This window comes from Tursiops truncatus, chromosome 12 (genome assembly GCF_011762595.2).
Source record: "Tursiops truncatus isolate mTurTru1 chromosome 12, mTurTru1.mat.Y, whole genome shotgun sequence".
NCBI lineage: Eukaryota > Metazoa > Chordata > Mammalia > Artiodactyla > Delphinidae > Tursiops > Tursiops truncatus.
The window spans coordinates 57,375,623-57,402,447 of NC_047045.1; the positions used below are offsets into that span (position 1 = coordinate 57,375,623).

A 26,825-nucleotide genomic window follows, 5' to 3' on the forward strand; every position below is an offset into this window, starting at 1 on the left:
TTAAGGGGACATAAAATTAACAAAATAAACAAGGGCAGTATCAACCTGTGCTGAGCGCTATGCCGAGAATTACAATAGGGCATTAAGATGATCTGACTGCTTTAAGTTGGGTTATCAGGGAGGCCTCCTAGGGAGGGTGGCTTGGACAGTGTGATCTGAATGATAAGAAGGAGCCTGATGTAAAGTTGGGAGTGAGAAGCCCCGTGGGGCAGTGGAATTGCTAGGGAAAAGACCATAAGGTAAGAATCCGTGTAGCATGTTTTGTTTAAGGAAATAAAGAAGACAAGGTAGTTGAGCCTTGAGGGCTAGGGGAGAATGGAGTAAGAGGAGGCTGAAGAGTTCTGTGTGGTCCAGGGCTTTATGGTAAACCAGAGTAATGGGTTTGCACTTTATGCTGAGTATGATAGGAAGCCATTGGAAAGTTGAAGGCAGGGGAATACTTTGATACGATTAATGTTTTAAAATGATCACTGTAGCTTTGACATGTGAGAGCAAGAGTAGAATCAGGGAAACCAGTCAGGAGTTTATTGCAGTGACTAAATAAGAGGGCTGTTTAAGACAGAAGTTGGCGGATTTGAGATAGATGCTAAAGGTAGGGTTGTCGGGGTGTGTGAGGGAAAGAGAGGAATCAGAGATAACCCTTAGCTTTTGGGCTTGAACTACGGACTGGCTAATCATGCCATTACTTGAGACTGGGAAGGCCAGAGTGGAGTATAGCGTCTAGAGTCCTTTGGCCGTCGTGAGTTTGAGATTCTTATTAGACATCCAAGCGAAGATCCCAAGTAGGCATCTGGATACATGACTGTGGAGCCAGGGAAGAGGTCAGGGCTGGAGATATGGATGAGGGGTGTTCGGCAGACAGACGATCTTTAAAACCTAGGGAGAATGATTAGATAAAGAAGAGAAGGGGATTAGGTTGCAGGAGATGTCAGCAGGGGGACTGCGAAAGAGGGGCCAGTGAGGTGTGAGGGAAGCCAGAACAGAGTGGTCCAGGAGCTGAAAGAAGAAAGTGTTTCAAGGAGGTGGGAGCTGTCTCTGTACTATAACAGAGTGTAATTCTTGGAAATGTTCTTATTTTGTAAGGACCTCCGGCCAAAAGCAACACAGTTCTCAAGTGACCTATATTCTTACTTTCTTTTAAAAGTTATGAAGTGAAATTGAAGAAGAGTCCAAAAAAAAAAAATAATTCTTTCTGACAGCTCTCTAACTTTTCATCGGTGCCAATTTCATGAACTTTTTAAAATCATAAACTTTTCTTCCTTATTGTAGGAAAACAAACAAGATGGAAGAATCCTGAGGGGTTCGCAGAGAGCCCGAAGGAAAAGGCGAGGTGATTCGGCTGTATTAAAGCAGGGTGAGTTGATGAAAGGAAGGTTTTATTTGTAACTTTATGAAGCTGAAAATATTTCACACAGGTACACATTTTAGTCTTAATTGTAATGCACACTATGGCAGTTAAAGGATCGTTTGGGGGTTCTCTTTGATTAAATTGTGTCAATAAAAATTAGAGTTTAGAAGAAGTAGATAAGGGGGAAAAGTGGAAATTAGCAACTTTTGAGTAGTGTCAGGGCAAACTTGAGACCACTTTCCATTATTTATTTTTCCATCCAGTAGATATCTTTCACTTACGCACTTTGACTAAAACCTCTGTTCTTATTCATTTCCTAAGGTTGTAGATTTTTAAAGTTTCCTCTCAACCATGACCTCCTGACCTGGTACCTTTTTTTTTTCTTTGTTCCTCAAGGAACACTTTATTCTCATGAGGAATCTAGTCCTTTATGCTCATGAGGCCCTGCCCTTCAGTACTTGGTGGATGAACTCGCTGCCTTATTCATCGTGGACCTTGGGTCATCTCCATAGAAGCCTCCGTGTGCCCCACTAGGCTGTATCCAAAGGAAGGACCTGCCACATCTGCCTGGCCGGTCCTCCACGTTAGGTCACTGTACTTTGCACAGTCCAGTTCTGACCTGCCAGTCACATTGTCCCTGCAGATCAAGGCCTGAACCCAGCGCTCCTCTTCAGGGTTTGGCTGCGTTCCTTGCTCATTCTGCTCTTAATTCCTCAAAAAGAGTTTGAGATATTTCTACCTGCGTCAAGCACACAGCCTAACTTTTACATTTGGGGGCAGATGACCTTCTATCTTATGTCACTGAAATTAAAGGGAGTAAATTCTCAGTTACTCTGCACTCTGCCTCAAAAGTGTCTTTATCCTGACTCTCCCTTCCCCTTCATTTCTACTCTCAGGGCTCTGGCCCTTCTGTGACCTTGTTCCTTCAGTCATTTCCCCCTCTTAGGTGTTCCTTTTTTTTTTCCTCTTCATGAGCTTCATCATTGCCTGTTGCAATCTCATCCCCAAAATACCATTCCCCCAATTTTAATACCCATCAAGCTGTTATACCCTTCCTTTCATTTTCATTTTTTGTCAAATTAATCCCAAATAAAATTGATATTAGCCAACTCCGTATGTTTATCATTTATGTATTCTTTTGCTACTTCAATTTGGCCTTTGGCACCTTGATTCCCCCCCCCCCCTTTTTTTTTTTAATCTTGGAGAAAGATTAACAGTCAGTCCCTAACCACTCAGTGCACTGACCTTTTCTCAGTCCTCAACTTCCTGATTGCTTAGGAAAAAGAAATTTGAGCATCCTGCTTCTAGAAGAAGCTCTTACTTGCTATAGCTTCCATGGTACTATTTTTTCTTGGCTTCCTACTACATCTTCTTCATTAACCTTAAGTTCTTCTGCTTCTTTTCTCTACACTCATACCTGGATATACACACAGTTCACTTGTTAGCTCTCATTTCTTTGGAAGAGGAGCCAGGAAAAGAGATTGAGAAATACCAGCCATGAAAGTAAGAGAAGAGCCAGGCCTGGGGATAGTTAGGGAAGTGAGAGTTCATAGCGTACTACTCTGATTTCTTAGACTTGGAAATTCTGTCATTTTAGTTTCATTCGCTTTTCAGGTTTGCCTCCTAAAGGAAAGAAAGCTTGGTGCTGGGCGTCCTACCTGGAAGAGGAAAAAGCTGTGGCAGTGCCAGCAAAGCTGTTCAAGGAGGTACAGGCCCTTCTAGAAACACTGTCCATAACGCTTCCCTGGAATTGGTACTGCCGTTTCTACTGTCTGTTTAGGAAACGTGACTTGGGATAATTTCTCAAACATATTATTTTTCATATGTGGAGGGGTGCCTCCGAGGGCAGCTAGCATTTATACGCACACCTTCCCCAGTGCCACGTGCGTGAGCACACCTCATGCACGCACACGCGCGTGCGCGTGCTCTTTCTTCTCAATATTTACCAGGCTTTCTCACTGATTTTAAAAGGGATGTTTCTACTACTACTGAAAAACTAGTAGATGAAGAAGAACTAGCGTAAAATTTCATGTCAACATCATGTCTTTGGAAGAATAAAAATGAGTTACTGTGGTTTACGTAACATCACAACAAAACATTGAAAGAGGGGTTACTGTATAACTATGGAAAAATATTTTATCATGAGTGAGTTAAAATCAATAAAAGTAGTTCTGAGTGGGAACTGCTGTCTCTGGGCTAGACCACGGGTCAGTAAACTTTTTCCATAAAGGACAATAGAAAATATTGTAGGCTTTATGGGGTATGTGGTCTCAGATGTAACAACTCAACTCTGTTCTTGTAATGAAAGTAGCTAGAGACAATACATAAATGAATGAACATGGCTGTATTCCAATAAAATTTTATTTGCAAAAACAGGTGGTGGGCTGGATTTGTCCCTTAGACTGTAGTTTGCTGACCCTTGGTTTAAATGATTTAATTATATTGAATCATGGTATGTAATAGATCTGCCATCAATACTTTGTTATATATATGTATGAACACAGAGTTTTTAAGAAGTGGTGAGTATTCAATAAAATTTTTTTTAAAAGTGGTGAATAGTAAATGTTGGGATGATTACATCTACATTAAAATATTTAATATGTAATAGTAATTGCATATGACTTGTTCTGTATAATTATTTTCTGCAACTTTGGTCCTTTGCAGAATAGACTTTTTTATAATTTATTTAAAAAAGCTTAAATACAGCTAATTACTTGAATCAGTAATACATTCATGTGATTAAAACACGAAGGCGCTATAAGAAAATTGTATGCACATATAAGCAATATATAGACACAAATCCTCCCCTCCCTGTCTTTAACCAAATGATAACATATGTCACATACTGTTTTGGACTTTGCTTTTTGTCTACCTTAGCTTGGAGATTATTCCATCTCAGTTCATCTAACCACTTCATCAGTCTTTTATACTGATGCATCGTATTCCATCTTATGTTTGTTCCATAATAATGTAAGCTGCTCCCTATTGATTGACATATATGTCATATATGTATGTCATATATATTACATGAGTATGACACACATATATGTGTCAGTCGGTAGGGACCACCTTAAATTATCATGGAACAGATATAAGACGAAATGCTATCTGTATGTATGGACTATATAATATATATACATGAGTCTTTTGGTAAGTAAATGCCTTGGTGAATAACCTCGTACACCTCTCCTTTAGCACATACGTGGCTATCTCTGTTGGATAATTCCCCAGGATTAGAATTGCTGAGTCAAAGAGAATGTTCTTTTTTATGGATATCATGAGATTGCTAGAGGTCGTACAAGTTTATGTCCCTGTTAGCGATGTATGTGTGCATCTCCTTCCCTAGAGCCTTGCCACAGCACTGCAACCAAACTTTTTGCTCTTTATCAGTCTGACGGGTGAAGTATATTTTACTGTAATTTTACTTTGTATGACTCTTATGGGGGAGATTCAGCATCTTTTTAAGTCGATAAGACATGTAAATTTCCTCTTCTGTCACCTGTTTATAGTCTTTGTGCATTTTTCCATGAGATGACCCAGTGATCCTTTTCTTCTGGATTTTTAGGAGTTGTTTATGTATTTGGTTATATAGTCTTTATTGAAGAAAGGTGATCACTCACTAAAACTGCTGTCATTTTGCATTTTAGTATCAATCTTTTCCATATAACAAAAATGGGTTTAAAGTTGGCATGAAATTAGAAGGCGTGGACCCTGAGCATCAGTCCGTGTACTGCGTCCTCACTGTGGCTGAGGTAAGCTTTGCCTCATCTTTATTTTTAAAACAAAATAGTGATTATAGGGATTTAATAATGGGAAAAGGTGCCATTTGTTGAGTGCTTACTTTATGCCAGGCGCGGTGCTTAGCGTTTTGTAAACATTACCTCATTTAATCTTTGCAAGAACCCCTTCTCATCCCTGTTCTATAGATGAAGGAACTGAGGCTCAGAGAGGTTAAGTGAGGTATACAAGGCCACACAGCTTCAAAGTCGTAGAACCAGGATTTGACCCCTGGTCTGTCTGACGCCATAGGCTTTACCATACCATGTTCCTTAACATAAGGAACAGACCAACGGATATTTATATTAATTTCAGTATTTCAAGGTATCTCTTTGAAATTTTTCACGAAAAGATGTCCAAGTCAATTAGGTATATCTTAGTCCAATATATTACTGAAAGCTCTTAGAATTTTTTTTTTCCTTTGTGTGCTTCCCTCCTTGTTCTCCTCCTTGAGTCAGGGGTATGTATCTTTTAAAATTTTCCTCAAAGAATAAGACCATCACGTGTATTAGTTTTAGTTATCATAGTTTTCCTGCAGTGACTTAGTGGATTTGTAAGAAGTTTGGCTCCTACACAACACAGTCTCATCTGATAGCTGGATGAGGACAGTCACCATAAATAATAACATACCGTTACATAGTGTGTACCATGGGACAGATGCTGAGCTGAGTGCTTTCCATGTATTAGCTTATATAGTTCTCAGAACAATTGAGATTTATGAAAACATTCAGTAAGTATAGACTGCTTTTAAGAAGTTGGCTGTAAAAGACAAGGGAAACTTTTTAAGGGAGGGGTGTGTGTGTGTGTGTGTGTGTGTGTGTGTGTGTGTGTGTGTGTGTGTGTTTCAACACTTGGTTTTCAAGGAAATTTATTTTAGTTTGTCTAGTTTTTTTTTTTATCATTACAGTAATGTTTGCTCATCCTGGAAATGTCAGCTGGTGTAAGAGTATATATAATTAAAAAACAGAAGTTCTGTGTCCACCCTGTTTTCCTCATTCTGTATCCCAAAGATAACGACACTTATGAGTTCATGGTGTTCCTTCCAGATGTTTTCTCTGCATGTAAAAATATGTATAAATATATTTTTCTCTTTTTTACATGTAAGTGATATACATAATATTATGCAACTTGCTTTTGTGACACTGTATCTTATATATTATATTATACATATATAATATTTTTAACCAGTGAGTAGTATTCCAGTTCACTGAATTGCTGCAGTTTACTTAATTGTTCTCATATTGATGAACAACTGAGTGGTTTTCACTTTCTCATTATTACAAACAGTGCCTCTGTGAGCATCCTTTTATATTTCGGTGTTTTTTGTTGGCTTTTTTAAAATTTGTTTTGTTTTGTTTTTTGCATAGTGAGTATGTCTGTAGGAGCCATCCCTAGAATTACCAGGTTGAAAGTTAAGGATGTTTAAATTTTGATGCATATTGCTATTTTGTGCTCCAAAAAAGTTTATCAGTTGTTAGATTGTCACCAAGAGTGTACAAGAATTTGTCTAAGCCTAAAAGATAGTTTTTTCTTTACTTTTTCTTGCTCTCTCCCTCATCCCTCCCTTTTTGTTGTAATGAGAAGAGACTGGCTAGAGAATGCTTGAATTCTGAAGAAGTCATTGGGGAGCAGAAGATTGGAAGGCTCAGAGAGAGCAGATAATTGACAAAGAAGGGATGGGAGAAGATGGGATCCAGAGTATATGAGGAGATCCAAGCCTTCGCCAGCAGGGGGAGTCTCTCCTTGGGTTCTGCAAGGGAGAGCAGGAAAGGATGGGTGTGGTGGGTGTGGGCAGGTTTGCCAGTTTGGAGGCAACTTCTGGAGGTAAAGCGTCAGCTGAGATTGAGGATAGAGATAGTGGGATTGGTAGCTGAAAGAGAGGGAGGAGGTTTAAAAAGGCCATTGTGAAGAATGGGAGAGGGAACTGGCCAGGCACGTCTAGAAGGATTGCTGTGCAGTAGGGAGAGTGCGGTAAACAGGTACATTTGATTCACGTTATTTATGGTAGTTATATTCCGTAAATACTACTGAACCATTGCACTTAGGGGAAATACAGGGTTAGGTTCCTGGGAGCCTCTGGTCACAACATTCTCGTCAGCCGATCAGCACTAACTTGTTTTATGTTTCTGTGTGAAGACAACCTGTATGTCTATTGTTGATTCTGTAACATTGAACTCATGGCCACCAGCGCTGTAACTTATGCCTGATGAAGCTTATCTGTTACACAGATCTTCCCTGTCAGGCACTTGCGGGCCTTCCTGTACTTAGGAACACTTCCTAGCGCTTCAGTACTAGGCTTAGGACCGGTTTTTTTTTTTTTTTTTTGCGGTACGCGGGCCTCTCACTGTTGTGGCCTCTCCCGTTGCGGAGCACAGGCTCCGGACGCGCAGGCTCAACGGCCATGGCTCACGGGCCCAGCTGCTCCGCGGTATGTGGGATCTTCCCGGACCGGGGCACGAACCCGTGTCCCCTGCATCGGCAGGCGGACTCTCAACCACTGCGCCACCAGGGAAGCCCCTAGGGCCGGTTTTAAATAGCAAGATCACAACAAAAAGCACAAAACATGAAAAAACGTGACACTAAATAAGTAGGTAACATAAAGGACACTTGCTCGTAGGGTGAGGTACGAAACACAAAGGCAGAGCATCTTGCCTTGTTCAGCCTCAGCTGGAAACTCGCATGATGGGTGAGTCAGATTTTTCACCACTCTGTGCATGCACATGTCCCAAGACCCCACAAATATTATTTTGGGGTTACAAATGTATGTAATCAAGGTGAATTTGCAAATACGGAAACCATGAATAATGAGGATTGACTGTGTGTCATTTTTTTCCCTTAGCGCCAGTCCCTAGACCAGGTATAGGTGCAGACTGGGTGGATCCTTGGGATAATGGAATTTTGTCAGACAACATTTTAGGGCAACAATTTAAAATGTTGATAAAGTATTTTAAGTGACTGCTAAGGAAGGAGGCTCCAGAGAAAGGAGGATGCTAGGGAGAAGGTAGAGGAATCAAGGTGAGATGCTAGAGTTTTCATTGAGATTCAGAAGGAAGTGTATCGGGAGTAACTGGGTTAGCAAACTGAACGGATGTGTTAATTTAATCGTTGAAAGGCAACGCAGTTTCTGATGGGACAAGATCCATGGGAGAAGAGGAAGTGCAGGGAGAAAGAGCTGCGGTATTGGCTGAGTCACCCATGTGCCTGGTGGAACTACTCAGGATGGAAAGGAAGAGAGTGAGCCAATGCTTAGTGTGATGAGTGACAAGGGATGTTGGGGAGGTAGTATGCAGGATGATGAGGGCGAAGTGGTGCAGCCACATGGCACAGGCCTCAGAGGAGCAGGGTGGAGAACAGGCCCAGGAGCGTGGTGTGGCCTGAGGCAGGAGGCCACGCTTGGGCCTCGGAGGGATGGAGAGTAGGAGAAAGAGCAGCCTCCACTTGAGGGAAGGCTTCAGAGGGAAGAAGCAGATGTGCCTTTGAGCAAGGAAGTTGAGGGTGGAGGAGGCTGTTTACCAAAGGGTTTCGGAGGGCGTGAGCTATAGTAGAGAGATTACAGGGGGAGTAGTGGGAAGTTGACAGTGCATGGGGCAGAAGCTCAGAGCAGTATGACCCTGAAGAATTGAAGGGATAAATTACTGAAGGGGCTTGTTTCGTAGGCATTGACCAGAGACAACTGAGGGTAAGGCAGGGAGGGCCTGCCTAGCTCCAAGGATTGTAAGAGAAGCAGCCCCTGAGCTCCTCCTTGGCATGGGATGGGTGGGGGGCAGCCACCTACCCTTCTCGAACGATCGTGCTTCTAGAGACCCCAGTCTCGGCTCTGCAGGGTGTTCTTATCTCTCTGGGGGGAGTCAGCTTATTTTCACTTTTATATATGTAGCATTAATACCTTCTATTTTTTAATTTTTATTAATTTTTTTTTTTTTTTTTTTGCGGTATGTGGGCCTCTCACTGTTGTGGCCTCTCCCGCTGTGGAGCACAGGCTCCGGACGCGCAGGCTCAGCGGCCACGGCTCACGGGCCCAGCCGCCCCGCGGCATGTGGGATCTTCCCGGACCGGGGCACGAACCTGCGTCCCCTGCATCAGCAGGCGGACTCTCAACCACTGTGCCACCAGGGAAGCCCTACCTTTTATTTTTTTTTTAATGCTAATATATAAGATAAAATATTTAAAAATCCATCTTTCCCTTTTGCCTCTTCTTTCCCACTTCTCAAAACAAATCATTGTTAATATTTGGCATCTGTCCTTCCAGACTTTTTTTTTACTGTGAATTTACATATATATGTAAGTATTTATATAAGTGTGTGTGTCTAAATACATATACTTTTGTGTGTGAGTCCATATATGTATTTATATATGTGTGGGCATATGTATATATGTATACACACATAATAACATACATATACCCACAGAAACATACATAAATACATACATGGACTCACATGAATATCATTTTTCTCACAAACTGTGACTCACTCTGTAAGTTTGTTCTGCCACTTGAACTTTAACAGTATGCCCTAGAGAACTCTTCATGGCAGTAACTGTACAGCTTCCTGATTACTTTGGGATTGTGAATTGCCCTGGCTCCGTGCTCTAATCTCAAGCTTCTTGTTAGACTTCTGCAAGGCAGGTGCCCTGGAGTGGTTAGAGTCTGATGTGGCGTGTGGTTCCACTTGAACACATCTGCTGTGCTAGTGGGAAGGAGACTGAGAGGCTGAACTGTCTTGAGAGCCCAAGGCCAAGTGTGACCCAGCAAAGGCCCCAGAAACCCACATAACCTTTTTTTTTTTCAACTGAGAACTCCCCCGAGTGGGGCCCTAACTTAGGCAGATATGTGGCATCAGCATTCGGCATGCATTACACAGAGTGAGTTTTCACTGGATTCCAGGGAGCCTGTCTCATCTGAGTATGAACTGGGGAGGCTTTTCTTTCTTTCTCCCCACTCTGCTACTAGTGGAGAGGAGAATAAGTTGACTTCTCCCCGTGTCTGCACCAGCCATGGTCTGGCTGGATATCGCTGTGTGTGGAGCTTTATAAAGGACAGAGAGCTAGCACTGAGCCAGTGCACGGCAGGGCACCCACTCCGGCACCCTGCAGGAGCTGTGCACCCTGTGCTGCCAGCTCCCCTTGGTAGCATGTGCTTGTTCAATGTAGGGAGTGAACAGAGGACTTGTCTGCATAGGAGAATTGTCACCCAGGATGCATGTGCTCCTGGTGGAACTGAGGATGATGCCAGAACACTGTAGCTCAGCTCTTCCCAATGTAATAGCCTTTGCTTTTAGATTTTGTTATTTGTTCACTTGTTTTTGTGGCTGTTAACAAGGGTGCTTTGATTAACATAATCCATATCATACTTGATATCCATGTTAATGTATTTTTGTACATGTGCAGAAATATTCTGGGCTTTTTGTTTTGTTTTGTTTTTTAATCGACCTCCTTTACCTGTTTCAGGTTTGTGGGTACCGGATAAAGCTGCACTTTGACGGATATTCTGATTGTTACGACTTCTGGGTAAATGCAGACGCTCTGGATATTCACCCAGTTGGGTGGTGTGAGAAGACTGGCCACAAGCTCCATCCTCCAAAAGGTATTGTCACTTTTTAGTTTCACATTTTATATTCTGAAACACTTATTTTCTTATATCTTAATTTAGATTTTTAAGAATTCAGACTTGATGATTATTCAGGTGGGCCCAAATTTAAGCTTATTGTTAATGATGAAAAATGTTTATTAAAGTGAAGGAAATTTAGGGCTTCCCTGCTGGTGCAGTGGTTAAGAATCCGCCTGCCAATGCAGGGGACATGGGTTCGAACCCTGGTCCGGGAAGATCCCACATGCTGCGGAGCAGCTAAGCCCATGCGCCATGACTACTAAGCCTGCACTCTGGAGCCCGTGAGCCACAACTATTGAAGCCCACGCACATAGAGCCCGTGCTCCGCAACAAGAGAAGCCACCGCAATGAGAAGCCCATGCACCACAACCAAGAGTGGCCCCCGCTCGCCGCAACTAGAGAGAAAGCCCGTGCGCAGCAACAAAGACCCAACACAGCCAAAAATAAATAAATAAATTAAAAATAAAATAAAATAAAGCGAAAGAAATTTTAAAAATAGGATCCTACTTAAGAGAATAAACTATGTCCATGTACTTACTTGCATGTCACATAACATCTGCTTGATACTTAATTTTGACTACAGGTTTTAGCTACAGATTTCTATTTCATACACACACACAACACACGCACAAATACATCCTTGAAATATGATTGAAAAGTTAGTTCTAACCTGTTTACATAGCTAACTGTTTACTGACATTTCAGTAAATAAAAAATCTTGAGAAATTATGCATTAAACTTACATATCTGAATATTTAGGAGACTGGAAAGGAGAATATAACACTGAAAATCAGTTCAGCTGGGGGCTGGACTAATAGCAGTTATTCTTTTATTATTAAATTCTTTATATTACAGTCTGCCAATGCTTCTGTCTGTTTCATGTATACAAAACATCCAAGAATAACAGATCCTATCTTTTTCAGTTCATCCCTAATATATTTAATAATTTCTTATTTCCTTCCTTTTCATATTACATTCAGTATTTTTTGCTTGATGTCAAAGAACCAGGTTACTAGTTTGATATTTTTGGCCTGTCTCAGGGTTATTGGGTTTTAATGGACAAGCTCTCCTTTGGTTTTAAGTGAAAAATTAATGGCAGAATGGCATTTTCAGATAACTGAAGGATCAAACAGAAGCACCTAGAAAAGTTAAGGATGAAAAAGAGAATCTGTAAGCCTTTGTATAAATTGGCCTGTTATACATGGTGAATTATTAGCTGTTCCTTTCACACCAGCCTCTGGACTTTGATGGAAGTAGAAGCGAGCACATGAGTAGATAAAATTAAATGCTCAGTTTCCTTTTTGAAGAAAATGTTGGTTTTACCAGCATTAAACATGAAATTGTGAAAATTAAGACAAGGACGTTTCCATTGTTGTAATTTGCCAACATGCTTACTTCATAAATCTTGAATTGTCCTTCTTGTGGTGACAGGCCAGAAAGATTTTATCTGTTGTTATTACCATTTTTTCCAGCTTCCCACTTGTTCCTACAAGTTAGTCTCCCAGAGTAGAACGGGTGAGGGAAAAACAAAGAACTCAACTACTCTAGCTCACTGCTGAGGAATTCTACCTAAATACTGGTAGAAATGGTCTGGTAATAAAAAGAAGTCCATCTGAGTACAATATATGTTTGCTTTCTTACACCTTTTCTTTTCATCCATTACCATTCATTCAGAATTGAAAAACATAATATAATTTGTTGGAAATCAATGCCCTGTGTATAAAACTACATAGATATAAATTATAAGTTAAATACTGTCTATGTAAAGAGTCACCTGATTGCTTGATTTTGGCATGTTGGAGTTACAGATAAAAGTAGGAAGGGAAAGCTAAAGTGTGAAATATTTTGGTATTTTACTGTGTGTTTATATGTGCTTACCCTAGGGTATAAAGAAGAAGAATTTAATTGGCAGGCTTATCTCAAGACATGCAAAGCTCAGGCTGCTCCCAAGTCATTATTTGAAAATCAGAATATAGTAAGTACCTCCAAAATACTTCTCCTTTCACAGGAACTGGCTTTTGAGTGTTTCACTAGATAAATTACAAGGGATAACAAGAAACTATAATAAATTTTATAGCTTTGGTAAATACAGTGCTCTTATCTTAATTAAACTTTAAAATTAGCTTAAAATCATCCTGAATAAATATGTTTTTGGCCATAACATGGCTGTCTTTTTTTGTTAAATAATAAAAGGCAACATAGTATAAAACCTAGCTATAATTTACAATTAAGGTGCATAAGAAAAATTGTGACATTTCATTGTTACTGTCACTCGGCTTTAGGAGTGCTGTTCAGATGGGATTCACATAGTGAGATGCATGTAGCCCCGTTTAGGTTTGCATGCTAGGGACTATCATTTAAATCTTCTCTCCAGCTTCTAGCTCTGTTCCGCAGTGTAACAGAAGCAAAGTCTGGATGTGTTTGTATTTTCCACTTCTTGACCTGTTGGCATCTCTGAGGAGGCCTGATATGTTAGTCTTCTTCCCTGCCCTAGTTCTGATCTCATTGGAAAGAACAGAGAGCAAGCAGGTGGAAAACCAAAGTCTCATCTTCATAGTTGGTAAGGGCTCAGTTGGAGTACATGCATGGCCTGTATCTGCTGGCAGATGCGTTTCTTGATTCTGAGCCCTGGGGTTGAAGAGATTTACTGGCCCTTCCCGCCTCACCAGCCAAGCCCAGGAGCACTGGACCAGGGCAGACTACCCTCTTGCAGGACAGCTCTTGCTCCTAGAGGGGCAGAGTGGAGACTGTTATGTCCTGTAGGCCAGCTTACTCTTAAAGGTGTGACCAGTTCCTCTTTCCACATTCACCAGTTAGGGACAGTGAGTGAGAGCGTAGAGAGAGGCAGCCATGTTTTACTAGGGATTCCCTCCAAATAAATATCAGGAGTGGGGAAAACCTTCTCACACACCCCAAATACCCTCATTTGGGAAATGACATTAACCGGGTGTTTTGAGGGCATCAGTCATGGCTGAAACATTCTCTAATCGAATTGTGAACATAAGCCAGGTTGAGTTAGAGAACTGGAGAGGGAGTGTGTGTGTGTGTGTGTGTGTGTGTGTGTGTGTGTGTGTGTGTGTGTGCATTTAGGTAATTAATAGAGATAATGAGCCAGGCTATTATTTTTAAATGTCTTAATTGAGAGGATAACTTAATTGCTGAAATGTAAATACTGCGTAGTCATTCGGCATCATTCTCTGTCAAGACAAGGGAGGAAGATCAGTCGGGTGGAAAACTCAGCAGCCTGCTTGCTGTCACTGCTCCAAGTTTCCTAATCCTTGTCTGGTTGTCTGGTGATGAGTTCAGTCAGGGATTTGATCCACTGCCTTGAACCATCGTCTTAAATTCTGTGCATTGCTAGCACAAAACTTAATCTTGGGCTGTGTGTTCGGTATCTAAGAGGCAATTAATTTTTCTATTTCTAGATTCCTCTACCTCAGAATACTCAAATATTTACGGTCAGAACATTGATAAATAATTTCAGGGCTTAAATATGTAGTAACAGTATCTGTGTAGCATTAGTGCCTGATCCTTCGACTCAGACAGAACTTCACTCTAACATATTCAGATACATGGCTGTCCACGTTTTTCTGATGATAGCTGTATAATTATAGTAAAAAGAGAGATAACATCTACTTTGCTTAAAGTGATTAGAATAGTATCTGTGCGCTTCAGTCTGGACAGAAGGATTTTTTTTAGAAGGGCTGAAGTGATTTGTAATGTGTTGTGATTGATATAACTGATATTCAGGTACTTCTCTGAGATTCAGATACTTTTCCTCACAAAAGATTGTAAGGAATGTTTACACGTGCAGCACCTCAAGCACTAAGTCTTACTGAACTTATTATTGTCTTAGTCTCATGTCCCAGATGGCTGATAATCTGTGGATTTCCATATGTTACAAACTATTTTGAATGGCTGTATGTGTTAACAGCCAGTTCTTTTCGTGCTATTGTGAATAATATCTGTATTGTTGAATCAAAGTTGTAATAATTTGTAGCCTTTTGTATAGGAAGATGACCTACTTTCAATAGAGTACTCTTTTGAAAGACCTTTTCAGAAGTGGGAGTGAATTTATACTGACTTATTAGCTTAAGTGCTTATTTTGTGTGAAATAATTTTCATTGTTAAGTCTGTAATAAAGGAAAAGAAAAACTGAAAGTAAACTCTACAGTAAATAAAACTTGCCTAACTTGGGTAGTCATCTAAAGTATCAGGACACATGTTAAAATTAATTAACTTTGTGAGGTTATGGGTGTGTAAGTTTTAAAGGTCCAGATAGTTAATTGGGTGTAGCAACAGGACACTTTTCTTATTGCTACTTGCTGGAAAGCAACTCTGCTGTAAAAGTGGTTCTTGATTTTTAAATTATGTGAATACGGTTGATGGATGCTAGGCCTTCAGGCAGAGGTGCAGAGAGGGTGCAGGTCCTTGCTGTTAAGTGTGTGCTTATCTCTAATTAAATCTGTATGTTTCATAGACAGTGATCCCATCAGGCTTTCGAGTTGGAATGAAGCTTGAAGCTGTAGACAAAAAGAACCCTGCATTCATCTGTGTTGCTACGGTAACAGATATGGTGGACAATCGTTTCCTCGTACATTTTGACAACTGGGATGAGAGCTATGACTATTGGTGAGACATTTTTTCCATTGCTGTGTGCTTTATTAATTGAGTGTTTATCCAAGTACATGATTTAAAAACAGTAATAATGCAAAGCTTATGACTAAAGTAACAGTGCTCTGTCCCACTCTTTCCCATTTCAGATTTTTAACTTTTTACCTGTTCCATATGGCGTATATTTCTAAATAACATCCTTTAATTCTACTTCGTGATTTGTATTTTAGTTGACTTCCTCCTGTGGAAGTGCAATTCATACCACACTCCCAACAGATACTCACACGTGAATGTATGCACAGACTCACACTTCCCCTTCATCTCATTTTTCAGGAAAATATTTTAATCTTCCTTTCATGTTTTCATGCCCAGTAGCTAACTTAACTATTTATAATTGCTGAAATACAAATTATTAATTGAGGAATATTGTTTTTAATCCTTATGGGTGTTGACTATACTACATAAAGTGGTGGGAGCAACATAATTCTAAAATTACATAATCATAAAATAATTATAATAAAACCATGAGATTTTGATTAAGCAATTGAAATAATGACTTTTCATACCAAATTCATGTTTGTTGATGGAACTACAATTCAGTTTGCTGGTGAAAGTCATTTCTGCACTGTTTGGTTCCTTCTGGAGAATACTTACAACGAGAAGTGACAGACATCTTTATAAAATAAGGCTAATGTTACAGTAGCAAATGGAGTTTAATTTTTATAAATGTAGCTCAGTTTCAGGAAAGCTTGTTTCCTGTCTTTTTCAGTGTGTGTATATTTAAATATTCAGTAGAGCCATCAATAATTTCCATTAATCCTCAAATTGGATTCTCAGACAGGCATCAGTTTTACTTGCATTGTTTTAAAAAAGGAGAGACAGTGAAAGCCATTTGCTATTCAGACTTTTAAACGGTGAATTTTAAAAATCTGAATTACATGTTACATATGGTTTTCACAGAATTTTTTAAAGCAGTTCCATGATCACATCGCATAGAGTCAAGTACTTGTCAATATTTTAGTATGTTTAACCCAGCTTTTTTCTGCAAAGTCTAATTTTCCTCATAGGATATCTTTTTATTCAGTTTGCTATCAAATTTATTATTGAAACATAAACCATTTCAAGTATATACAAAAGTGAGAATAATAGCGTGACCCTCCTGCAGCCATTAACTACCACCAGCAGTTACCAGTTTACATCAGTCTTGTTTCCTGTGTTTTCCTACTCCTAAATTCCCAACACCAGGATTGCTTTGAAGCAAATTCCAGATACCATGGCATTTCATCTGTGAATGTCTCTTCTAAAGATATTCTTTTTCTTTCTTCAAATATATAAAGTTATAAATGGCATAATGTCACTAACATACTTAAACATTCTCCCCCAATTGTCTTGGTTTTCTTTCTTGCTTGCTTTAGGTCCAAATAAGATGCACATTTTATGATTGCTTTGATGTTTCTCTTGATCAGTTTTAATTTATAGATTCCTATTCCTCCATCATTTTCTTCCCCTTGTAACTTTTATTGAAGAAACCAGGTGGTTTTTCCTGTTGAGTCTCCCGCATTCTGGGTTTGCTGATTGAATCCTCATCGTATTGCTTACCATGTTCTTCTCTTTCGTATTTTCTGCAAACTGGTGGTTTTTGTTTCATTTAAAATTATGTGTACCTATCTTGAGTGAGTGAATAGATGAGAAAACTGTAAATTTAGAAATATTGTAATCTGTCCTGGGAGGAACATATTTCTCCCTCCTGTGTTTGATGTGCTGTGATGGTGGCAGTACCAACTTGATGACTAGGATCCAGTCCTTTTATTAATAAATGATACTTTAAAACAGTAGTTAGAATTTGTTGAAATGAGAGCTTTTTGTTTTTAAAGTTCTGATTCATTTAGGGAGAACTTTTTTTAGAGCTTTTGCCTGATTTAAACAAATGGGTGGATGTTAGTTCCAGTTATTTTTGTGGTCTTATAAGTATTATAGGGTTTAAAAGTTAAGTTGCTTATTTGACGTAAGATGCATTTCCTTTAAAAACATTCTTCTGGAAAAAAGTAATGAGGAATTCTAGAAGAATTTGTCACATTTTTCTTTGATGGCAAATGCCTAGGGACTAGGAAGCATCCTGGGTTCTTATTAGAAAGAGCAGGGGAAAAATTGATCTCTTTCAGCTCTGATTTTGCACTCTTATGAGCACAACCAAATTATTTTTAGAATGGAATGTACTTTGAGGATATACTTATACTTCTAACTCTTGAAGTTATATTTTATTAATTGTCAGAAAAGCAATAGCGGTGTGTTCTCTGCCTCAATATACAATTAAGGCACATTGAAAATTGCTTAAGTGCACTGGAATTTCTCCAGCCTTATTAAATATTATGTTCTTTGATCTTCGAATTTTCGAATGGTTAGTATCTGCATAAATTACTTAGGTATGTAATTGAGGATACAAATTGGATTGTTTCCCAATTTAAAATAGTTTGGAAATGAGATTTTTTCCCTTTGAATTGGACAGTGATCTTATCTCTTTTTACCTTAGTGGGAATTTGAAAGCGCTCACGCATGCATGCACACACACGTGTGCGCGCACACACACACACATTTGTGGTACTGCATGTTTAATTGCAGTAAAACATTTCTTCCTTCCAAAGAGGAGTGCTACGTGGGATTTAAATTTATGTAGGATTGAAGTAGTTTTTAATGAAAGGAAATAATATACATATATTAGAATAATAATTGGTTTACCTCTGGGTTTCCTCTGTGCTTTTATTACTGGTAGTTGGTAGTCGTTTAATTCTATCCCCTTGACAGTGATTAGACTTAGGAATAATCCTAAATATCACAGAATATTGGAATATTGGAAAGAACTTTAAGGATGGCAGAAGGAAAGCCCTCCCAGTGAGGATGCCACCATCCTCCCGGCGGCGCAGCGTGTGGCCTCTTTCCCTCAATCATCTTCCGATGCCTGAGGGCTGGGCTCCACAATGAGGAGTCACCCCCTCTCTTCCCTCAGGCCCTGGGAAGGAATCTTGCTTTTAAGAAGTGTTATCTTCGGAACAGATACATGTATTTGTATAACCGAATCAGTCGCTTTGCTAGCACAACATTGTTAATTAACTATACTCCAGTATAAAATAAAAAGTTAACAAAATGATAATATTAATAATAATAATAAATAATAGCAATATGTGACCCAATCCCACCTCCCCCAAAAAATGTTATTTTCACGTGACCTTGTCTTTTGGGAACCAGGAAGCCATGACAGCAGGACTTAGGCGACTGTGGACTAGCGTGAGGTTGCCACTTCAGCCGTCTTTGAATTTCAGTCCAGTATCCCAGTGAGTTAGGCTGAAAAATCATCAAACAGATCTATGAAAAAGAGAAGCATTGAGTTAGTGAATTAGAACAAATATGGGGCTGGGACCTTTTACTGTTGTTTCCAAGTGGATTGCACACTTCTTCTATTTTTTTTTTAGAGATGGGGCTCTTTCACATTTGTACAGTGAGAGTAATATTAGTTTTATGTGTCTGCCCAAAATAATGTTGAAAAGCTGCATTGCGTTGTCAGTTTCTTAGAGCGTTGTCAAAGTTAACAGGTTTGTCATCAACCATTAAATTTGGAAAGCAGCCCTTGATGGTGGTGATGAGTCACAGAGATGACAGGGACCCAGGTAGCTCTGCACTTCAGTCTTGAGGGGCTCAGTGTCTGGGAACGGAGAGAAACGCAGCACTACTGTCTTGGCTGCTGGAGAGAAACGCAGCACTGCTGTCTTGGCTTCAGAGTTGATGGTGGTTAGTGCTTAATGGAACCAACTGCTTGCTGTCTCTGGTGGCAAATGGAAGGAAAGGCTGACTGACTCACTGGAGTGTTCTCGGGGAGGTCTTCCTGGGGACATGGGATTTGAACTGGACCATGAAGAATGATAGGAATTAGTACTTAGATGTTGGGATGAAATATTCCCGGAAAGCGCTGCTTATGTTTAAGCCCATGGGGCAAAAATGGTATGTTTGGGGTATGGCAGCCCGGGGATTCAGTAAGTGACTTAACTCCTCTAAGCTTTAGTTGCCCCCTTTGCAGAAAGGATTAAATAGTCCCTATCTCACGAGGTGGTGTGAGGATTAAAATAAGAATTTTAGAAACAGAAACCAGTTTGCAAAAGGTTAAAGAGATAGCTGTACAGGACATCAAGCACAGAAGTTTGGCCATGAAGGTGAAAGTGGATTATTGCCTGAGGGGGAGTCAACCCTTGAGGAGGGTTTCCTGCACACAGAGAGTGTTGAGCTTAGTTGAAGGAAGGAAGCCACCGTAGAGGGAGAGAGGAGATATCTGAGACTGAATAATTGAGGATACCGCGTCCTGTAGGAGGGGCTAGCCTTGGGAAGAAATAAGCTTTATTCTCACTCATGGAGGAAATGAAGACAGGAAAGGAAAATTGACGCTAGAGTGATGAGGTGGTGGGACCTCCTTTATCTGTTCCTAGTAGTCACTGTGTTAGTGAAATCAGGTTTTAATCTTGAAGCAAATTACGAATATTGAAAACAGCCACTGTGGGGAATGGGTTTGGAAATGAGTTAGGGATGAAAAGAACTACGATGACTCCGTATGATGAGGTTTGGGGTTTAGTAGTAAAACAGAGTGTTGGAAGCCCTGAAGAGTGAGCGCAGAGTGGGAGCCAGGAAGGTGGGCCCTGGGAAATAAATTGACAGTCGTCATGCTCTGGATTTAGGGATTGAGAGAGACCAAGTGTGCTGTATTGCTTCAAAGAATCTAAACCATTGCTTGAATGAAGACTTTGAGGTTTTCCTTAAGTGAGCGTCTTGAAATGTTCTTGTTTGACTCTCTGCCGAGATCTGGGGAGCCCAGCGTGTGCACCTGACTTTCGTTTAGCTTTTGGCTGTGACTGATAGAACCAGGGTCCCTTTCTTTTTAACCCCAAATCGCTTAACCTCTCAGTGTTTCCATAAAATGAGGATCTTAATGTTTGCTCGCTCTATATTACAAACATGGATTTTTCATGAATTATTATTTCTGTTATTATCTACCAGTCTAGGTCTGATTAGATCTTAGCAGCCTTCATAAATAATTTGCACTTACTTGTGAAGTGGACTTAAAAAAAATATTTTTTGGAGATGGAGTTCTTTAACAATACACAGAAAAACCCCAAAGAAAGAAAGGAAAGGCACAGGGAGCAACGATTTGCCAAACTTTTCACCATTAGTTGTTCTTCAATATATCTTTTCTTGGTTACATTTCTGCTTCTGAACACTAGATGGGACTAAGAGATGACTTGTGTTTCAATAGTAACAAAGGATTTCACAGCCTTCCAACTTCTGAACGAAGTGGTGTTTGTTTATTGAGGAGCTATAAGTAAACTAGATAAAAATAGGGCTATTTTTATTTTCATCATTGAGACAGTTTCCTGGTTTATTTTAGACGGTGACTTTGACCAATATTTAAATAATATTAAAACCTTATATAAGATTCAGGCAGTACAGGAATGAGTGGCCAAAATACGCTACAGTATTTTCCTCGCTTATAATTTATAGAGAAATCCAGTAAAATCAAAAGAGTTAATTATGTCTAATGCTTGTATTTCAATCAACGCGAACCTGACAGTTAATTAGAAGTACTTGATAGTTGTCTTAAATTGGGAAGGAAAAAATTAAAGTATCATATACTTATTTTTTCATTTTTAAGGATCCCTATATCAATTAACAGCTTTCCCTAGAATAAAATAAAAATTTCCCTAAAATAAAGGCTGCATCATTACTAATAATGCATAACCAAATACTTGTCTAGGAAAGAATAGTACAGCTGGAAATCGAGCGCCACAGTTTCGCTTATACAATTTATAATAATGCCTCGGAAGGAGTTGGGTATTCAAATATCTTTTATGACAATGTATAGTGTAAGAAATGTACCAATTGCCATATGAACTGGGCGGCATTATGTCTTCCTTTCACATTTCTAAAATAATGACATACACATACACATGTAACCCTATATAGATTCAGAAAAATAATAGTGTCAGGGAGGGTGGGTAGGAGATATTCAATAAGTGAATAAAAACCTTCAACTATAAATTTAAAGGTATTTTCTACTGAAATAATTTTGAGAAAAATCAGCATTAAGCTGGGGTTCCATCAGCTCATCTTGTGTTACTGGTCAGAGCTGCTCACTTGGAAAGATTGACTTGGAAAGTGGTGACTGGATGTTAGTTCACTTGCAACATTTCCTAGAAAGTTCTCTGTAGTCTGTTAAGTGTGCAATAGCATTATGTCTAAAAAAGCAATGTTGTATATACCTTAATTTAAAAACACTTTACTGATAAAAAATGCTAACCATCTTCTGACAACACAGCATTGCCACAAACCTTCAATTTGTAAAAAACGTGATCTTTACAAAGCACAGTAAAGCAAAGTGAAATAAGGTGAAGTATGCCTGGTGTAGAATAACTTCAGTCTTTAATATGCCAATGATGTATTTTGTAAATCTCTAAGAGGGAGATGTGTTATTTTCCTCAAATATTTGATCATAGGGTCCTGATTTTTTTTTAAACTCCATGATTCCTATCATCTTTGAGAACACAGATGGGAAATGTTCTACCAACTTTTTTTTTAAGGTTTTAATTGTAATATGCCTCTAGATGCTTGTATATTTTGCAATACTGTTATAACTACTCCCTTGTAAGTATAGCCTCTACTTCCTTATATTGTGTTTGCCTGGCAAAATCCCAATTCTGGTTGAATCTGACGTTCTGCCTACTCTCTGCCTGTGCCTGAGCGGTTGAATATAGCTGGAGAAAGACGCAACATGCTGACTGGCCTAACTCACTTTCATGACTGCTAACCTCAATGGGGCCCTTGGTCCTGCCCCATAATCCTGCTACATGTCCTTGTCTATTCTTCCAGTAAATTTCACTCCCCTTTTTATTCCCTCAAATCTTTCACAGCCCCTCTCGTTTTCTCCCACTCAGTTGATAGGTGTGCTTCCTGTATCACTGACAAAATAGACATGGTCAAAAGAGAGGTCCACATGCTCCCACCATGTTGTCTCCCCACCTTTCTGATCTCTGTGGAACCTTCTCTCTAACTGTGCGTGATGTCCCCCTGCTCTCACGCTTCTCTGTTCCCTCACACAGAGTGAGTTCTCTTCTGCATTGATAGGTCATCCCTCTCTTTTGAATTATTCCTACGGTACCCAAGCAGGAGAAAGGATTTTTGTTTGTTTTGATAGTTGTTGTAGCCCTAGCACCTAGAACAGTGCCCTGATCATGGTAGTCGCTCAGCATATATGTCTTGAATAAATGAAGTGATATTTCCCATCTTTTAAAAAAAAGTTTTATTTTGAAGTAATTCCAAACTTAATGTACAGAGATTTCCACATATGCCTAATCCAGCTTCCCCTAAGTATGTCCCAAATTTTAAAAAACGAACAACCTCCCTTTTTCTAATTTCTCATTTCTCTGCTTCCTTTTAAAACACAACCCCTTAAATGTATTTTCTGAGTTAGCTATTCCCATCTCCTTCCACTCTCTCTCTTTTTTTTTTTTGCTTTCCATTTTGTTTATTTATTTTATTTTTTATACAGCAAGTTCTTATTAGTTATCTGTTTTATATATATTAGTGTATATATGTTGCTCCCAATCTCCCAATTCATCCCATCACCACCACCACTGCCCCCTAGTTTTCCCCCTTGGTGTCCATATGTTTTGTTCTCTACATCTGTGTCTCTGTTTCTGCCTTGCAGACTGGTTCATCTGTACCATTTTTCTACATTCCACATATATGCGTTAATATACGATATTTGTTTTTCTCTTTCTGACTTCCTTAACTCTGTATGACAGTCTCTAGATCCATCCATGTCTCTACATATGACCCAATTTCGTTCCTTTATATGGCTGAGTAATATTCCATTGTATATACGTACCACATCTTCTTTATCCATTCATCTGTTGATTGGCATTTAGGTTGCTTCCATGACCTAGCTATTGTAAATAGTGCTGCAATGAACATTGGGGTACATGTGTCTTTTTTCTTTTTTTTTTTTGCGGTACGTGGGCTTCTCACTGTTGTGGCCTCTCCCGTTGCGGAGCACAGGCTCCAGACGCGCAGGCTCAGCAGACATGGCTCATGGGCCCAGCTGCTCCACGGCATGTGGGATCCTCCCGGACCAGGGCACGAACCCGTGTCCCCTGCATCGGCAGGCAGACTCCCAACCACTGCGCCACCAGGGAAGCCCTACATGTGTCTTTTTGAATTATGGTTTTCTCTGGGTATATGCCCAGTAGTGGGATTATGGGTCATATGGTAATTCTATTTTTAGTTTTTTTAAGGAACCTCCATACTATTCTCCATAGTGGCTGTATCAATTTACATTCCCACCAACAGTGCAAGAGGATTCCCTTTTCTCCACACCCTCTCCAGCATTTGTTGTTTGTAGATTTTCTGATGATGCCCATTCTAACCGGTTTGAGGTGATACCTCATTATAGTTTGGATTTGCATTTCTCTAATAATTAGTGATGTTGAGCAGCTTTTCATGTGCTTCTTGGCCATCTGTATTTCTTCTTTGGAGAGATGTCTATTTAGATCTTCTGCCCATTTTTTGATTGGGTGGCTTGTTTTATTAATATGGAGCTGCATGAGCTGTGTATATATTTTGGACATCAATCCTTTGTCTGTTGATTCATTTGCAAATATTTTCTCCCATCTGAGGGTTGTCTTTTCGTCTTGTATGTAGTTTCCTTTGCTGTGCAAAAGCTTTGAAGTTTCATTAGGTCCCGTTTTTTTATTTTTGTTTTTATTCCCATTACTCTAGGAGGTGGATCAAAAAAGATCTTGCTGTGATTTATGTCAAAGAGTGTTCTTCCTATGTTTTCCTCTAAGAGTTTTATAGTGTCTGGTCTTACATTTAGGTCTTTAATCCATTTTGACTTTATTTTTGTATATGGTGTTAGGGAGTGTTCTAATTTCATTCTTTACATGTAGCAGTCCAGTTTTCCCAGCACCACTACTGGAGAGGCTGTCTTTTCTACATTGTATATCCTTGCCTCCTTTGTCATAGATTAGTTGACCATAGGTGCATGGGTTTATCTCTGGGCTTTCTCTCCTGTTCTATTGATCTATATTTCTGTTTTTGTGCCAGTACCATATTGTCTTGATTACTGTAGCTTTGTAGTATAGTCTGATCCTTTTAATGTGCTGTTGGATTCTGTTTGCTAGTATTTTATTGAGGATTTTTGCATCTATATTCATCAGTGATATTGGTCTGTAATTTTCTTTTTTTGTAGTATCTTTGTCTGGTTTTGCTGTCAGGGTGATGGTGGCCTCATAGAATGAGTTTGGGAGTTTCCCTTCCTCTTCAGTTTTTGGAAGAGTTTGAGAAGGATGGGTGTTAGCTCTTCTCTAAATGTTTGATAGAATTCACCTGTGAAGCCATCTGGTCCTGGACTTTTGTTTGTTGGAAGATTTTTAATCACAGTTTCAATTTCATTGCTTGTGATTGGTCTATTCATCTCTTCTGTTTCTTCCTGGTTAAGTCTTAGAAGGTTATACCTTTCTAAGAATTTGTCCATTTCTTCCAGGTTGTCCATTTTATTGGCATAGTGTTGCTGTAGTAGTCTCTTAGGATGCTTTGTATTTCTGCCTTGTGTGTTGTAACTTCTCCTTTTTCATTTCTAATTTTATTGATTTGAGTCCTCTCCCTCTTTTTCTTGATGTGTCTGGCTAATGGTTTATCAATTTTGTTTATCTTCTCAAAGAACCAGCTTTTGGTTTTCTTGATCTTTGCTATTGTTTTCTTTGTTTCTATTTCATTTATTTCTGCTCTGATCTTTACAATTTCTTTCCTTCTACTAACTTTGGGTTTTGTTTGTTCTTCTTTCTCTAGTTCCTTAAGGTGTAAGGTTAGATTGTTTATTTGAAATTTTTCTTGTTTCTTGAGGTAGGATTGTATTGGTATAAACTTCCCTCTTAGAACTGCTTTTGCTGCATTCCATAGGTTTTTGATCGTCGTATTTTCGTTGTCATTTGCCTCTAGGTATTTTTTTATTTCCTCTTTGATTTCTTCAGTGATCTCTTGCTTATTTAGTAACATATTGTTTAGCCTCCATGTGTTTGTGATTTTTTCGTTTTTTTTCCCGTAATTGATTTCTAATCTCATAGCGTTGTGGTCGGAAAAGATGCTTGATATGATTTCAGTATTCTTAAATTTACTGAGGCTTGATTTGTGACCCAAGATGTGATCTGTCCTGGAGAATGTTCCATGTGCACTTGAGAAGAAAATGTAATCTGCTGTTTTTGGATGGAATGTCCTATAAATATCAATTAAATATATCTGGTCTGTTGTGTCATTTAAAGCTTGTGTTTCCTTATTAATTTTCTGCCTGGATGATCTGTCCATTGGTGTAAGTGAGATGTTAAAGTCCCCCACTATTATTGTGTTACTATCGATTTCCTCTTTTATAGCTGCCAGCAGTTGCCTTATGTATTGAGGTGCTCCTGTGTTGGGTGTATATATATTATAATTGTTATATATTCTTCTTGGATTGATCCCTTGATCATTATGTAATGTCCTTCCTTGTCTCTTTTAACATTCTTTATTTTAAAGTCTATTTTGTTTGATATGAGTATTGCTACTCCAGTGTTCTTTTGATTTCCATCTGCATGGAATATCTTTTTCCATCCCCTCACTTTCAGTTTGTATGTGTCCCTAGTTCTGAAGTGGGTCTCTTGTAGACAGCATATATATGGGTCTTGTTTTTGTATCCATTCAACAAGCCTGTGTCTTTTGGTTGGAGCATTTAATCCATTCACGTCTAAGGTAATTATTGATATGTATGTTCCTATTACCATTTTCATAATTGTTATCAGGGTCTTTTGTAGGGTCTTTTCTTCTTTTGTGTTTCCCACTTAGAGAAGTTCCTTTAGCATTTGTTGTAGAGCTGGTTTGGTGGGGCTGAATTCTCTTAGCTTTTGCTTGTCTGTAAAGCTTTTGATTTCTCCGTCGAACCTGAATGGGATCCTTGCCACGTAGAGTAATATTGGTTGTAGGTTCTTACCTTTCATCACTTTAAATATATCATACCACTCCCTTCTGGCTTGTAGAGTTTCTGCTGAGAAATCAGCTGTTAACCTTATGGGAGTTCCCTTGTGGGTTATTTGTCATTTTTCCCCTGTTGCTTTCAATAATTTTTCTTTGTCTTTTATTTTTGTCAGTTTGATTACTGTGTGTCTCGGCATGTTTCTCCTTGGGTTTATCCTGCCTGGGACTCTCTGCGCTTCCTGGACTTGGGTGGCTATTTCCTTTCCCATGTTAGGGAAGTTTTCAACTATAATCCCTTCAAGTGTTTTCTTTGGTCCTTTCTCTCTCTCTTCTCCTTCGGGGACCCCTATAATGTGAATGTTGTTGCGTTTAATGTTGTCCCAGAGATCTCTTAGGCTGTCTTCATTTCTTTCCATTCTTTTTTCTTTATTCTGTTCCACA

At 39.3% G+C, this 26,825-nt stretch overlaps 1 protein-coding gene across 9 annotated transcripts in view; it reads left to right on the top strand.

Annotated features, from left to right (window-relative positions):
• Positions 1–26,825, top strand: part of L3MBTL3 (L3MBTL histone methyl-lysine binding protein 3) — a 118,899-nt gene that overhangs the window by 33,830 nt on the left and 58,244 nt on the right. For all 9 annotated transcript variants that reach the window (XM_019951856.3, XM_073789585.1, XM_073789583.1 and 6 more), the window contains 6 exons: positions 1,270–1,354; positions 2,963–3,054; positions 4,996–5,100; positions 10,574–10,709; positions 12,617–12,708; positions 15,214–15,365. In XM_019951856.3, the coding sequence (XP_019807415.1) occupies positions 1,270–1,354; positions 2,963–3,054; positions 4,996–5,100; positions 10,574–10,709; positions 12,617–12,708; positions 15,214–15,365 (662 nt within the window). The remainder of the gene's footprint in view (positions 1–1,269; positions 1,355–2,962; positions 3,055–4,995; positions 5,101–10,573; positions 10,710–12,616; positions 12,709–15,213; positions 15,366–26,825) is intronic.